This window comes from Annulohypoxylon truncatum, assembly GCF_022578515.1.
Source record: "Annulohypoxylon truncatum strain CBS 140777 unplaced genomic scaffold F4807scaffold_37, whole genome shotgun sequence".
NCBI classification, from domain to species: Eukaryota; Fungi; Ascomycota; class Sordariomycetes; order Xylariales; family Hypoxylaceae; genus Annulohypoxylon; species Annulohypoxylon truncatum.
The window spans coordinates 321623-336641 of NW_025953823.1; the positions used below are offsets into that span (position 1 = coordinate 321623).

Below are 15019 nucleotides of genomic sequence, written 5' to 3' on the forward strand. Positions count from 1 at the left end.
CCTAATCTTGATCCAAGAACCATCTTTGGACCTATTATAGTGCAAGATGTCCGACCCGCACGCAACCGTATCTGAAAGGGAAGGTCTTTCTTCATCTGTTAGGATTGAAGGTATAGTGTCACTGCAGAAATCTCCCGATAGTATGCGAGCGTTCTTCCATCGCCTACGGTCAAGACTCAGGCCTCAATCTTTTTCAAGCAATAAATCTCACAAACCATCTTCAAAAAAGAAAAGGTTAGCAAGACCGATATCCCAACAAAGCACTTCCAAAAACGCCATCGCATCACGACAACCGGACCTGGTATTTCAGAACGCCTCGGCCTCCAAACAGTTGGCTGCCTCGACAGTTCAACGCAACCACGGTAAAAATCACCGCCATAGCCAAGATAGAAATAGTAACCTGTCCTATTCGCCGTCGCACTTTATATTCCCACCGTCTTCCTGTGCAAGGATAGACGGTTTGAATGACACAGAAACACTACCGGGGGTGAATAGGGGGGCACATTCAGTTCCCAAGTCCCCCGTTAAATCACTCCCAGATAAGCGAAGGTCCCGCCGGCTCGAGATTCATGATTCACGAATGGGTTCATCCAACAAATCACATCCGAGCCCTACCGTGGCTATTTCCCGCAATGCGCCCCTATGGCATTCCAGAATAGACGAGGAGCCTGAGGAACCTGACGAGACTGACGAACGAGAAAGGACTCTACGAATACTTGAATCTAGGGACAACCCAGTAATACACCGATCTTGCTCCCCTGCTACAATACGACGGCGCAGGCGATCTTACCAATTGGCTACTGATCCTCATATTGAGCCTCAGCAGTATTCAGATTTTCTAAGATACCTCGAACAGGAAATCACGACGGATATAGCCCTTCGCCTACAGATCTGGAAGAGTTTGACTGGAGACTCGACAAATAGGGCGGCGTCGCTAATTGATCCTGACCCCAAAGGGAAGCAGGTGCCCATCTCAGAAGACGCCTGTTATACCGGTAGCCGCGTTCAAAGGCCCTTCCCGAACGGCCACAATAAACCTCACAGACTCAGTGGCCCCAGCCATAGGCGTCCTAAAAGTTGCACGAGTATTGACCATTCTAAGGCGACTGGGTGGCAAGATAGGAAATCGAAAGGACGGAGCTGGAATAGACACGACAAACCGAGAAGCCACAAGCTGGACTCAATTCTAGGAGACGAAAATGAGAGTTTTCGAGCCCATGACCATTCTTCGGCGCTAGAAAGTATTAAAATACACGGACGGCGCAGATCTGCTATCAATCCCGGCTTCGAGCACCTGCGATGCATCGATCCTAGCGAAAAGACTTCTCTGCAACTAAGCAACCTACGGAAACGGCAAGGCAACCCATTAAAGAAACATCCTGATAGAAAACGCGAGTCTACCTCCAGCATCACCCACGTTATTGCTCAGTATATCAAACCGGAAATGCCCAGGACTATTTACAGAGAGCCCCAGTGCCAATCCTATGAGATACCTATGCCGAGGAACGAAGAAATACTAATTTGAAGACGTGTTGGATTCCATATACACCATAAATGTTCCCGGTCTGATATGCAAAAGGTTTGGTTGATCAAGAGACTGAATTAGGAGATCACAACCAAAACATGGCGCTTAGTAGATCAAGGGGCAAATTTCAAAGTTAGAGACCAAGACTGAGAGGGCCTGATCAGCAAAGTCCTGAGACTGGATAGTTATACGGGATACGCAGAATATTTCTCGAGCATGTAGTGGTATCGAGACGAGGAAAGTCGTCGCTCAGGGAATAAATTGATATGCGAAATATACATTATGTACAACTTTATAAGGACTTGTAGTTTACCGCCATCTCGTCGTGCAGCTCGGCAAGGGAAATGATTGGATCCGTCATGCTTCACCCACGTGGTACAAATGCTAAGCCCCTCGCGATCATGCAGCTTTGTGCTTCTTGGATCTCCGTCACTCCTCATTCAGCATAGAGCAGGGTGGCTAGATGAGGCGCTACATAACTCAGTTCGCCTCACCACGCTACACGAACGTCGTGCTCTCTCATCTTCACGGTTTACTTTCCATAGACCGCCATCAGCTAAATACACCCAACCACACATGGCGACTAGCAAAGCCATCCCACAGGAACGAATTCCAGCCTTGCAGCGGGTCTACGATACGCTCTGCTTTTATCTCGGGTTTTACGATGACGAGAAGCATCTAGTGCGGGAAATCTTAGATGGCGACTTCATCAAGCCTTTCTTCGAGGAGTACCGGCACGACTATCTCGAGGTGGCCCCGCAGGTCGAGGATATAGACTGCGACGAACTATTCAGATTATGTAGGTCGACCGACGCGTTCGCTATGCCCAAGTACGCGAGCTCCCCGATATCTAACAAGGAAGGCTGGACAGCGTTGGACCACGCGATACACTTTGTTGTCCGTGTTCTTTGCTTCAGCTGGGAAAACGATGGCGAGTGGACACACGGCAAATTCGACCCCGATAATGACCAGGAATCCGAAAGTGACACGGAATTCCACCAAGTCTGGGCCATTTTACGCTATCTGCAGGCCGAGTGGGAAGCGGCCAACATGGAGCAATGGGAAGTGGGCGGTTTGGATGAGACGTTTACAAACATGTCGTCGAGTAGGTTATAAGTCACCATCATAATCAACAATGTTAGGACATAGACAGCGAAATCATATTTTTTATATTAAAAATGGGTATCATCAGCACCTATATATAAAAATAAACATCTCCATCAAGGCCGAGTCATCCTATCTACTAAGCACCCGGCTTTCATTATGCATCGAACAAAGTCCTGTCCTCACTTTTCCCATCCTTCTCGACAGAAGGGTCGCTGACGTTCTCGGTGGGCGACTCGACACGGCGCGAGTAGTGGCCTGGCTCCCTGCTTCCATCTGGGATATAGAATCGCTTGTCAATCCTAGTGGATGCTAGAATGGACAGTATTATGATCTCGAGGGCGAAATTAAATACGTAGAAAGGAGCTTTGCCGTGGTACCAAGCTGGATTATTGGCCGGTCGCGGAGCTGACCAAGCTGTTCCAACTTTAAAACCGGAATTCATCATACAGAGGCAAGTAACTAGGAGGACGATAATAGTCTTAGATCTCATACTACCCTCCCCAAACGTTTCCTTGGCTGGAGATGATGGTAATAGGTAAGCGGTAGCTATAAGGAAGACAGGTATAGTGGTGAAGACGAGGAGGTACGTTCCAGAGGTTAGCTGGACGTCCCGGCATGCTCGTAGTGTGTAAGAGTCTAAGCTGTAGACGGACAAGACTAATGCTGTTATGACCATGATAAGGGCGCAGGCGATTCCGACGAAGAGGATTCTGTAGAGGATACGAAGCGACATGTGCCACCCGATAGCAGGTTGCCTTGCCCGTAAGATGCGCTGGGCAAATATGAGATTGAGAACATAGATGATGAGAATACCAGCGTTGACGAAGATGTTGGCGGCGACAGCGAGACTGACATTGGTATGTCGAGTAGACCACACTATCCGGAGAACGAGGGTCATGATGCGGGCCATGCAGAAACCAAATAAGGCGACGGAAGGGATGAATTTGTGTCCTCTCCGACTATTAATCTGATATATGGTCATATTAAAGGCGGCGAAAGCCACGTACATGGCGACGAAGACGGCCGAGATGGGCACATCTGGGATAACAGAGGGAAGGCCACCCACGCTGGCGGTGGTCGGGGCGTAGGGTGGCCCAGTTCGATGCTGTTGCTGTTGCTGCTGCGACATGTTCTTCTGTTTTCCCCTTTTCCTTCTGATATTAGCAATGGGTATTAGGCATTAGACGTCGGGGAACAAGTAAATACGGGAATATTTTCAATATTGACAATAATAAGACAAGGTCGAAATATGTGGCAGGTATTAAATATAAGAATGCCAGATGCAGGATGTGAGATGGCTAGAACAAAGAATTATCATGGTAACTCGAGTCAGAATATTTATGTCGTCCCGTCATCCCGTCATCTCGTCCTTCCGCCATCCCGAGGCTAGAACATCGGAATAGAACATCGGCCTAACCAAAGGTGACCAAGTCACGATCAAGAAAAAGAGATGATCCATGTTATCTGAGTAGTTTTCCGAAAGTATTTCTAGTCTGCTAGTCGTAGAATTAACTTCCGGCTGAGAGTGGGTCTGTTGACCTCATCCTTACATAGGCGCGGTAGGCATGTGCGACGGGTGTGTAACCGGCCTGGTGGGTTCACGAGTTGCTGCGCAGAAGCGAAAGGTCGCTCTCGGTCCAGTCGGCCTGGTCGGCCTAGTCGGTCTTAAGCGACTTGCCTAAAACGTAAATCATCTCACGCTCGTCCAATAGCGCGATGCCACTTCACGCTAGTAACATGAGATCACGGCGTTCCCACGCACCGATCGCCGACTTGTTCCAAGCTATTTTAATATACGTAGTAACTCCGCAATATAATAGGGGCAATCAATTATGTCGGATGTTATACGATACAATTTATACAACGTTTCGAAATATTATCGTCCCAGCCACAGCATTTCTAACAATAGGTAAAACAATCTCTTCCAATCATGATAATTTATCACTACCTAAGTACCTCCGGTTCGCTGACCGAGTTAACTAGACCAAATTCTAAACAGAAAACACAAAACACCAAACAATATTAGGTATGTATGAATACCTACCTATGTATAACCTTCGCTCGCCTGAGCAGATCATAGAGACCAACCAACATCTCTCACTCTCAAATCTAGCTTCCTGCGAAGGTATCGAGTTCGTAAGTTGACCGGCCAGAGCCGCACAAACCTTTCGAATTCGTTTTCCGCGTCTGCGTCAACCATGACAGATACGCATTTCACGTGCCACGCGCAAGGGCGGTCGAATTCATTGTCCTTGTTAGGGATGGAGTTGCATTTCAAGCAGAGACTTCCGAGCGTCGACTTCTCAAGGTGAGCGCAGCATTTGGGAAGGACGGCGCCCTCTTCGTACTTGGTCTTCCCCTTGAGACACTTACGGGAGCCTGGACAGAAAGTTTGCCATTCAAAATGCCTAAAGATCTTCGTCTTACACCCTTTGCCTCGCTTCGAGCAGTACTTGTACTCGCTGCCCTTCCACGTAACGCAGCCGCATGGGAACGTCATACCGCGAAACTCGCACATACTGACGGGAACTGATGGGAACTGACCGGACAGATTCTCGTTCTCTGGATCGTTAGTTGTATGCCAATTATGCCAATATTGACAATTGGCGATTGACGATTACGATTACGATTGACGATTGACGACTGACAATTAACGATCGCTATCTCGGAAAAGGGGGAATGGAGATATAAAATATCCTTTGATGGTTGCATTACCACTTTCTTTGACCCGTTCACTTTGTCAGTTAGTTGGTTAATATAACCATCATGATAAAGATATTCTCCATAAACTCTTAACCTGTTCCACGACAAACAGGCCGGCAATTATTGTCTGCCCTAAACAATGCCTTTATCTTGAACAAGCTTATCATCCTCTTTCTATCTGTCTTGTTTCCTCCATCTCTCCCTGTTTTTCTCCTATTTTTATTCATTTATCCATTAGATACGCATCTTGCAAATAACCATCTATATGACTAGGATTCGAGTCGTATACCTACCGGTACTGAATCAAGTTACGATGAGTACTCGTAACCGGAAATGTAGAAGCATCCCTTGCTTCCACCACAAGGGGCAGAAAAGTAAGGTCGATTCATATATTCATAAATAGGTACATAAATATGAGAGCGATCGTTCTAAGCGTCATCCTACACGCCATTCTAGATGTACCTCTTAACCCCCTCTTCCTCTCCGATGCACAGAGACCTAAGTAAGCCGATGAAGGAGACGCTTTATTTCGAGCTCGAAGAATTTTGTGGACTCTCTACAATAATATCGCATGTAAGTTGATATCTGCTAGCAAGCCAAGGTGAGATTGGGCGAAGGGACACTAACAATACGGAGACAGCGACATTCGGTAACATTGCAGAGCAGCAGGGATTAACAGACTAGGTGTCTCGGTTCCTAGGTAGGTTAGGTGAATCATATCAGGTAACCAGATCACCTCTAAGCGTAAAAGGCCGGCCATTAGTTCCTTATCTAATATCATTCCGTGCCTCTTTCTACCTGAGCTCGTAAACCATGTTCGCTGTTGGGAATGTCATCTCAATCCCATCCTTTTTTTTTTTGGCCAATTGGTTCATGCAATGCCACGTCGACGAGCCGAGAGCCCATGGCCGGTAAAGACTCCACCGAAAGCTTTGAATAACACCAGGTAAATCTCATCGAAGATAGTACAGCTCGGACGCAGCGGGTATTTTAGTGCAACCCACAGAAGGATTTGCGGAGTCGCTCGAAAAAATAGTTATATAAGACATCAGTGATACGGCCCTGTGACGCTTAAGGCAATCTTACCGAATATCGTGGTAAACCTTCTGGTTCTCTCATCTCCAAATTTCCAACCGAGCATCGGATGAAAATGTTCGAAAGCGAGGGCGTAGCCGCACTCAGGGGCTTGCAAGGCAAGCTACTACACGTACCAGACTTAAGACCGATCTATGCAAATTGGGCATCTGGACTCAACCCTCACTGCGAGGAGCTAAGGGCGTTTATTGACGAGAAGATAGACATTTATGTCAAAAACAAGAAAGCCCGGGTAAAGACAAGGGCGATTGATCTTGGTTGGTTTGCATCATTGTAAGTTGTTGCTTTCACGCATGTCATAGATAACCAACAATGCCTGTTGAACATTATTCGATGTCCCAGATGTTATCCAAGTGCAGGGATAGAACAGCTAAAGACGATGGCTTTGATGTCCATGGTATTCTTCATTTTCGACGATACGATCGACAAGGAGATCGATGACGAGACACTAGACTTCGCTTCTGACTTCGATGCTGCCACGAAACTGAGGCAAGATTCGATTGCTTACATGCGACACAAACTCTTTCAACACAACGATAAGGCCATCCCGGAAACGCACTTGCTCCACCCACCGCAGGAGTTTGCGAGTTTTGAGGCGTTCGCGCCGAGGGTGACTGCGGCTGGGCCAGGCCAAGTCGATCTTGACAGGCTTGCCACTGACATCCAAGAATTCATCGACACCAACGCCCTGGAGCAAACCTACCGACTCTCAGGGTCACTCCCCAGCGTCGAGGAATATTGGACGTACCGGCATGGTGTTGGCGCTGTATTCCCCTATTGCACGCTACACCAGTATGTGAATAACATGACCTTGCCTGATGGCTTGGCCTGGTGTGAGGAAGTAAGGGTTCTGCGGCTAGAAACTAGCTTCCAGCCTCTCCTGTAAGTATTCTGTGTCTTTCTTCCCGTACGTTCGATCTTCTGAACCATGTTATCAGTTGCAACGACTTGTACTCGTTAAAAAAGGAAATGGTATGGGTATCCCCCTCAGACGCCTTTATTGTAAAGACACTAAGTAGAAGATAGAAAGAAGACACGCCGACCAACTTGGTGCCCATCATGGTTGCAGAAACAGGAAAGTCGTTAGACTCTATTGTACACGAATTAGTAGAGCAGATGTACTCGTCGGCTAGGAAATTCGACGTTGCCGCCGCCTCTCTTAGGACTAAGGGACTCAACTATGACGAAAACGTCCGGGAGAATATTCGACTGTTCATCAGAGCGTTTGAAACATTTCAGACCGGATGTTTTAAGTTCTTCATGGATTCGAAGAGATTTGGTGTTAAGGAGTATAAGCAGGAAGATGGAAGCTATATTATACCGTTGTAATGCTGGAGTGTATAGGATACCATTTGGGAGAGGGCCCTTGTGCGATTTATTAGACGAAGATCTGAAAGATCATTAGTTGCGGTTTCTTTAAAAGTACATAGGTACCTATGTGGTAAGTCCAACAACATTGAAACTTCTCTAACTTAGCAGTGTGGTACCTTCTTTTTATGTTGTCATACGTCAGAGTATCTCGGCAAATACAATGGACCTTCCTAACCATCTTAAATCTCAGCGTACGTAGCATTTCTAAGAAAGAACATACAGATATGTATCGGCATTCAAAAGTAGTAGCGGCATTCAACATTATAATCGTCCGCCGTCAAGACTTCAACAAGAAGGCACATATGCATAACTTACACAGGTACATACCTAGGTAACTACCTAGGTAACTACCTAGGTAACTACCTGGGTAACTACCTGGGTAACTACCTGGGTAACTTATCTGGGTTATTTACAGAGAAAGTGAAATCTGCATGTCCTTCAAGCTTCAACTGTTCCAAATATTCAAAAACAAAACAAAAAAAAAAGAAAAGAAAAAGATAATATCTTCTGACTGTTTATCTTTTGTCCAACCTCGGTCCTTCGCTCTTATAGCAGCATCTAAAACCGCCCCTCTCGGGTAGATATATTGCAGCATCCTGTCTACGATACATTACCATACCTAGCACTTTATTCATTCACTCGTTTTCGTGATGGCTTCCTACCCGGCACTGACCTTTGGCGTAGAGCTGGAATTCGTCATTACTACTCGCAAGGAACATATGAACAATAAGGAAACGTACCAGGCTATAGCAGAGCTCTTCTTGAGGAACTTGACGAATCCACTGCCTTGTGCCTGCATCTACGGAAAATGGAGTAAATATAGAGGTACGGCCCATCGGTACCCAGATGGGATGCTACTCGATAAGGCAGACTGGAAAAACTACTACTGCTTCTCCGGAGATAGCTCCGTTGTTATTGGCACCAAGGAGAAGGCTCAGAAGGACACACTTGGGAAAATTGCTATCGGTCTAGAACTTTCCACCCGTGCCCTGAACTTCGACGATCAAGGCTGTCCCGAATTCGACGCCACCTTTGCCGCAATCAAAGATGGCGGTATTCCGAAAAACACCAATATTTCCGATAAATTCGAGCCCTCACCTACTCAAACCGCAGGTCTCCACGTTCATATCGGTGTCGAGAACGGTCTCGACCTGGAAACCGCCAAGAAAGCAGCTATCCTGGGATGGCTTCTCGAGCCATGTCTCTTCTCTCTTTGTAACGAAGATAGGGGCATGACATTGTCAAACGCACCAATCAGAAAGTATTCGATCCTAGCTCAGACAAAGTTTGATATTGCAGAACCCGACATTATAGAGGACGCTCCGGGCGACAGTGAGGTCCCCGAAGAAAAGAACATAAACGTTACCACGGAAAATAACATAGAGACCCCAGAGGACCAGGGTGTAGGGGTCGCCCAAGAGAAGGATGATACGAAGAATGAGCAGCCCCAAGATATCCAGCCCACGCATGAGAAAGAGAGTGTTTCCAACGAAGATATTCCGCCAGGCGAAGACAGTATAACACTTGAACCAACCCAGGATAAATCCGCACCATCTTGCGAGGGCCCAGTCACTACGGAGCCTAGCGACGCAAATAATCCTTCGGAGGATAAGGTCGAACCGACAATCCCAGACCAAGAAGAAGACACCCCCGACGGCCTTCCAAAGGAGTTTTCTGCCAAGGAGAAGACTTGGATTTCAGCCATTTTTGGAGCAAGAGACATGGGTGAACTCGCAGAATTATTATCTGGTACTAATGTAAACCTAATGAACAGACGGCTGGCTCTAGCTATCTATAACCGAGAGAATGATCAAAGCACTGTCGAGTTTCGTCATTTTCAGAGTACGATGGACGCGAACCTCGCTTGGAAGTGGGTTCGGATCGCAGCAGCCTTTGTTCGAACTGCCTCGAAGCCGGTATCCGAGTACAAAGAAAAGCTCCAGCTAATCGCCTTTGAGTATAGACTCATGAAATCAAAATGGAAACAACACTTACGAGATCGAACTTTCCAGAGAGAGACGGCGGACCCATGGCTGGACAGTTGGAGATGGATGCTCACAATATTGGACCTAGAAGATGACATATCCTTCTGGGATGATTACGTTGCCCAACTTCCGGAGAGAAATACAACGACTTAGGGAGATATACCACTATGAAAACCTCCCCGGCAACTTGGCTTCGTCTGCAGAACTGGGTATTAGTGGAACCATTACGAACTTAGCGAGGTTTTGATGTTACTCTTGTATATAACAGCGTATCGAAGAGAAGGAAAGCATGAGTAGGCTAGCGTTGCAATTTCATGTGTCCCACCTCTGTATGATTAGGTTCCTATTGCACGTACTAGGGCAGGGGTAAACCAAATCACAAAGATGTACATGGCACCAATGCTTGCAAGAATCGGTCTCTCTATTTGACTTAAACCGGTTAACGAGAATTCTGTCAAGGTTAGATCGTCTTACAATGAAAATAATAAATAGGGGTAACTTTGGAAGACATTAGCAACATAATCACGCGGTAGAAAGCCGATGGCCCAGTATCAAAGAACACAATAAAGGGGGTTTCGGCCCAGCGGAAGCCAGTGAATTAGCTTTGTTTTTCTAACAATGAATATTGTATTTATCTCAGAACAATCCCATTGAAAAAGGCCAGCGTGCGAAGATAAAATGTGCGTTCCAGCCATCTTCATCAGGCTCGGTGTAATTTGTCTTGAGTCAAGAATCAAAGCCCCAACTTTTTTAAGTCGTCTTATTGCCAAAACAAAAACTCGATCAAGCAGGTCAGGTCATCTATATCTCTCAAGTTGGTATAGATTATAGAGCAAGCAGGCTTGCCAAGTGAAGAGAAAGGAAAAAAGGGAAGAGAAAATGTCGACTGTACCACCGCCAACCCCTGATATGATGACTGCCTGTCGAGCCATTGTGCTCTATCACACTTGCGGCTGCAAGTCGGATAACAATCTGACCTACTTTTGCAACAAACCTGACTGCCAACACGAAGCGTCAACTTTAGTCGTTGCCAATCTGCCATTCGCTTGTGGATCAAAGCAGGGGCGGTCTGAAGCGTGTAAAATTGAAGACAAGGCAAAAAAGGAATTCGTCAGAGAAGTAGACACGGCAGACAAACTTGAAAACATCGTAGTCCTCCCAGAGTGTACCAAGGATGACATCACCGCCTTGGTAACTCCCTGGACCGGGCCGCTGACTCCAGAAGGAGAGTTTTATAGCCATTATCGGCGAAGGCACGATGTGAAATCCGCTGATTCTCCTTCACAAGAAGCACCCCCCTCTAGTCTGGACATCGCTACAAAGGAAGTCAACCTCGAAGAAGTCGAGCAAGCGTCACGGGAGTATAGCGAAGCCAATGATGAAGCCCACCACAGTGACGGAGACATGAAGGTAGGTTCTAGTCTGCAAGATGAGCAGGGGGAGGACAGTAATATCCGTAAGGACTGCAATGTCGAGACTGAGCTGTTCACGGTAGGTGACGAGGAAAATGAGATTGAATTTGTGGATGTTGAGCTTGACGATGATTACGACATCTATGAGGATGTCGACATTAATAAGAACTTGGAGAGCTACGGAGAATACGAAGGTAAGACCAGTATCGAACGCAATTTGCGGATTGACTCTCAGAAAAACATTGGACACACCCCCTACGGCAACTTAGACTGCGCAGAGGTAAGTAACGACATGGCAGAGCACGTTAACAAGATTCATGGAACGGCAAGGGAGGAGCATCACAACGCGTTCAGCCCGGTGCAGGACAGATTCGATGGAATGGGTATGACGGATGATATGATCGACTTCCTAATAGAAACTAGGGAGCGTGGGGTCAATGGGCCTGAGAGACAGAAAACAGCACTGGGAATGCTCTGGTCGTGCTTCAGCTTGTATACCCGTAAATAGGTGGTTTTTGGGATTGAGTAAAAGCCTGGGATTGGTTACTGATAGGTAGCCTTTGTAGAGTTTATGCATACCTAACATTAATTATCTGAGTTTTACTGAGTTTGATTTTTAATAATGAAATTATCAGCATCGGTGACATTTCCAGGCCGAGGCATCCTCAGCACACCCCGATATCTTGACACTAAAGATGCCCATGCTGGTTCGTATTACCCCATGAGACGCTCGTGAAGATGCCAAGGGGTCTTGTCGGGGCTTTCCGCCTTCTCTACGGCATCTACCCACGTCTCAACGATCTCGTAGGCGAACTCGTTGTCGCAATTCTGTACCGCGGCCTCGTAGTCCCTCAAGTATTTCCGGCTGTCAAAAATGGTGACCCATTCAGGACACTTATCCATCATCTCCGTAATAAACAGCCGTCGCAACAGGGTAGTATGGTGCTGTCTCAAATTCCTATCGTAATTTGCAATGTGTTGATTATTGTCTAGTTGTTTTTGTGTGATTCCGTAGGGAGTCAATGGCTCGACAGGGCGGTCTTGCGATTGTTGAAGAAAAGCAGGAAATTGACAGGCTTCGTAAAGAGGGAGACAAGAAACACATTCCCAGCCAATGATGCCACAGAGAATTCCGCTCTTATCTACTAGAATATTATCGAGAGAAATATCATCATGCCAAAGCATAGTGGGCTCATAAGGCCATCCCTCCTTGTCAGCGATATCCTCACCCTCGTCAGTTGACTCATTATCATCAAGAGCTAGGTTCTTGTCGGAACAAATTTCAGGAGTTGGGAAAAACATGTCTTCTATATTTCGAAGACGGTCGACAAGTACCAACATTCTAGCGGCAATGGCGCGATGGTGTTTGTCGGATATCTCCTGTGTTTTCAAGCGAAGGTCGGCTGAAATAAGTCGGAGGCGACGCTTCGTCCACTTGAATGCGGTGCGAAAAGGGATCCCATAGTGGCGTAGACTGGCGCGCTCACCCTAGAAGAACACCGGTGCTACTATCTCACCTACCCGAGGCCGAGAAGTTGGCGAATGCGACTGTGGAGGATATAAATTGCCGACGCCTTTAAATTGCGCCCAAAAGGCGGTCGCGGCATATCCGGCGACCTGTTTCACGATGCGCTCCTTGGCATCCTGAGTAGTAGAGCTCCAGCATTGAGAAAGAGGTACTCCATCAATGCGATCCATTAATATCCATTCGAAGCCTATGGGGTTGTTGCGTGAAGAGTCATAAGACCGAACCCTGGGGACTGGTAGGTTGGTATTTTCACAGACCCATTGTAATGTTGCGGCCTCACTTTCTATCTTGGTTCTCGGACATACAGGCAGAGACACACGCATGACAAAGTCGGTTTGGTCGTACGAAACTGAATATATCTTGTTGTATGTTCCGTCCCAAAGGTGCTCAACGTTATACTGCTTGTGGGGATCTATGGCTTTCTGCAGCGTCATGACGATGGCACCGATTGTTGGTTCGACGGTCCATTGAGGCGTAAGTGAAAAGACATCGTTCTTACAAGTCCACTGAAGTCCGTGTACTGGGTCGTCCTGGTGATCAACAGCTTCTGTAGAAATTGGAGTCGCAGGCTTCGAATGATCCTCAAGCGTGACTGATTTGGAACTGTCCCCGAATAGAGAATCCGAGTCCGAGACTGAGTCCAAGTCTGAGTCTGGCGACCTCTGAAGTGAGACGGGCCCATTTGATGAAGCAGTTGTATTAGATAGCATTTCGGGGTTTAACCACGGAAAAAGGGTGATGATAGTTCAGCTGAGCAGTGATTTGTATCTAGGTAGATACGAATTCATACTTACAGGTATGATCATCATTTTGTATCCGTAGATGTCACCTAGAAATTTGGTTGCTCAATTAGAGAATTTACAACTATGGCCCGCCCTGATCATAAATACTAGGTACTAAAAGTAGTAGGTTACGGGTAGATGAAAGATGATCGTTTGCAGGGTTAGAAAGTAGCTGTCCGGGTATTGACGTTGCATTGATCGCGTCAATATTCAATCGACCAATCGTTCAAATCTTGTTTGAGGGCAGAATAAAGAGAGTGAAAGAGTGAAATTTGAAAGAGTGAAAAAAAAAGTACTATACTTCCAGAACCTCTTGCGCTTTAGGAACATGCTGAGACCTCGGATGCACTCTCCCTATAGCTACCTAGTAGGTATCTATCAAGGGAAGTAACTTCCATGTAGAAATTCACTTACATAAACACTTGAAGATGTGTGCAGGAATGCCCACTGCCCCTCACTGGCCACGGCGTCGGTGGTGCTGAATCAGCCACTCGTAGAATACCTTGGTAAATAAAATCCGAGCTTTCACCGATAGAGTCTCTATACGGTACTACCTAATACTTGGCAAAGACCTGCAGGAAACAATTAACCGTTAATTTATGGTTTATTTATTTAAACCATAAATATATGGTTTATTTTAATTTGACGTTTACTTATCCGAGCGTTTATAAAATTAAACGATTGCTTGCATTTTATTGTTAAATATTTCTAAACGTTCGAGTTTTAACGACCGTTTCTAGTTGACGATAGCTTCAATAGGTGTGTGTAACTGTCCTGGTATTCTAGCTATCCTGGTCTACCTCCTAATCTAAGTATGTGTAGCTATTTCGATACTTTGGACCTTTGATCCTAAGGTGTGTGAAGCCATTCCAATCGTTCTAGTTTAACTGTTTTAATCTTGTTGTGTTACTTGCCTTAGAGTCTATATAAAACTTTGCTCCCACCTACCTATTTACACGCCTTTTTCTTCTTCTTCTAAACTTTAAGTGCTCTAAGGTTCAAAGTCTTTGAAGAAGTCTTTAAAGACCTACCTACCTACCTACCTAGGACCCACCAGGATCGTCTCCAGGAACGCCAGGATATCCAAGACGGACTTGCTAGCAGTGCTCACTTACTCAACTGCGTGGCTAGGTAGGTATTGTAGTTACAGTTAATACTGTAATTGTAGATTTTGTAGATGTAGAAGGCCTCCTTAGCCTGAATAGCTTTAACCTAACCTGACCTGACCTGTTTACCTGTTGGTCCCAACGTTACACCTACTCCCGTTACTCCCGTTAGCTCCCGTGGCCTCTCCGTCTAGGTACATCTAGAGCTTTAAATAAACGATTGAATATTCAAACGTTTTAGGTTTCTTCAAATATTAAAATGCATATAAACGTTTATATAAAAATATGGTTACTCAGTGGTTTGTTTTTCTCAAACGTTTATTTTCTTCAAACCATAAATTAACTGTTAATTAACGGTTAATTGTTCCCTGCGGATCTTTGGACGGTAATCCCCTCCATCGATCC

General features: G+C 46.1%; 8 protein-coding genes across 8 annotated transcripts; 5 read left to right on the forward strand and 3 right to left on the reverse strand.

Annotated features, from left to right (window-relative positions):
• Positions 1–445: 445 nt before the first annotated feature.
• Positions 446–1815, forward strand: F4807DRAFT_440808 (uncharacterized protein). The gene has a single exon (XM_047999328.1). It carries the CDS (start codon positions 581–583, stop codon positions 1523–1525), a length of 945 nt encoding a protein of 314 aa, XP_047850618.1. The 5' UTR covers positions 446–580; the 3' UTR covers positions 1526–1815.
• A 21-nt stretch (positions 1816–1836) lies between these two features.
• Positions 1837–2683, forward strand: F4807DRAFT_440809 (uncharacterized protein). The gene has a single exon (XM_047999329.1). The coding sequence runs from the start codon at positions 1907–1909 to the stop codon at positions 2639–2641; it is 735 nt and encodes a 244-aa protein (XP_047850619.1). The 5' UTR covers positions 1837–1906; the 3' UTR covers positions 2642–2683.
• On the reverse strand, positions 2684–4303 carry F4807DRAFT_440812 (uncharacterized protein). Its single transcript, XM_047999330.1, has 2 exons — positions 3839–4303; positions 2684–3777 (listed from the first exon to the last, which is right to left on the reverse strand). Exon 2 carries the CDS (start codon positions 3759–3761, stop codon positions 2787–2789), a length of 975 nt encoding a protein of 324 aa, XP_047850620.1. The 5' UTR covers positions 3762–3777; positions 3839–4303; the 3' UTR covers positions 2684–2786.
• A 357-nt stretch (positions 4304–4660) lies between these two features.
• On the reverse strand, positions 4661–5519 carry F4807DRAFT_245576 (uncharacterized protein). Its single transcript, XM_047994332.1, has one exon. The coding sequence runs from the start codon at positions 5148–5150 to the stop codon at positions 4707–4709; it is 444 nt and encodes a 147-aa protein (XP_047850621.1). The 5' UTR covers positions 5151–5519; the 3' UTR covers positions 4661–4706.
• Positions 5520–6298: 779 nt separating this feature from the next.
• On the forward strand, positions 6299–7843 carry F4807DRAFT_245571 (terpenoid synthase). Its single transcript, XM_047994331.1, has 4 exons — positions 6299–6703; positions 6773–7312; positions 7369–7402; positions 7457–7843. Exons 1-4 carry the CDS (start codon positions 6480–6482, stop codon positions 7757–7759), a joined length of 1101 nt encoding a protein of 366 aa, XP_047850622.1. The 5' UTR covers positions 6299–6479; the 3' UTR covers positions 7760–7843.
• Positions 7844–8451: 608 nt separating this feature from the next.
• On the forward strand, positions 8452–9939 carry F4807DRAFT_470505 (uncharacterized protein; the record flags this gene model as incomplete). Its single annotated transcript, XM_048002825.1, has 1 exon — positions 8452–9939. The coding sequence occupies one exon, from the start codon at positions 8452–8454 to the stop codon at positions 9937–9939; it is 1488 nt and encodes a 495-aa protein (XP_047850623.1).
• Positions 9940–10430: 491 nt separating this feature from the next.
• Positions 10431–11821, forward strand: F4807DRAFT_245648 (uncharacterized protein). The gene has a single exon (XM_047994333.1). The coding sequence runs from the start codon at positions 10666–10668 to the stop codon at positions 11704–11706; it is 1041 nt and encodes a 346-aa protein (XP_047850624.1). The 5' UTR covers positions 10431–10665; the 3' UTR covers positions 11707–11821.
• A 91-nt stretch (positions 11822–11912) lies between these two features.
• On the reverse strand, positions 11913–13436 carry F4807DRAFT_464116 (kinase-like domain-containing protein; the record flags this gene model as incomplete). Its single annotated transcript, XM_048002077.1, has 2 exons — positions 11913–12686; positions 12720–13436. 2 exons carry the CDS (start codon positions 13434–13436, stop codon positions 11913–11915), a joined length of 1491 nt encoding a protein of 496 aa, XP_047850625.1.
• Positions 13437–15019: the final 1583 nt, after the last annotated feature.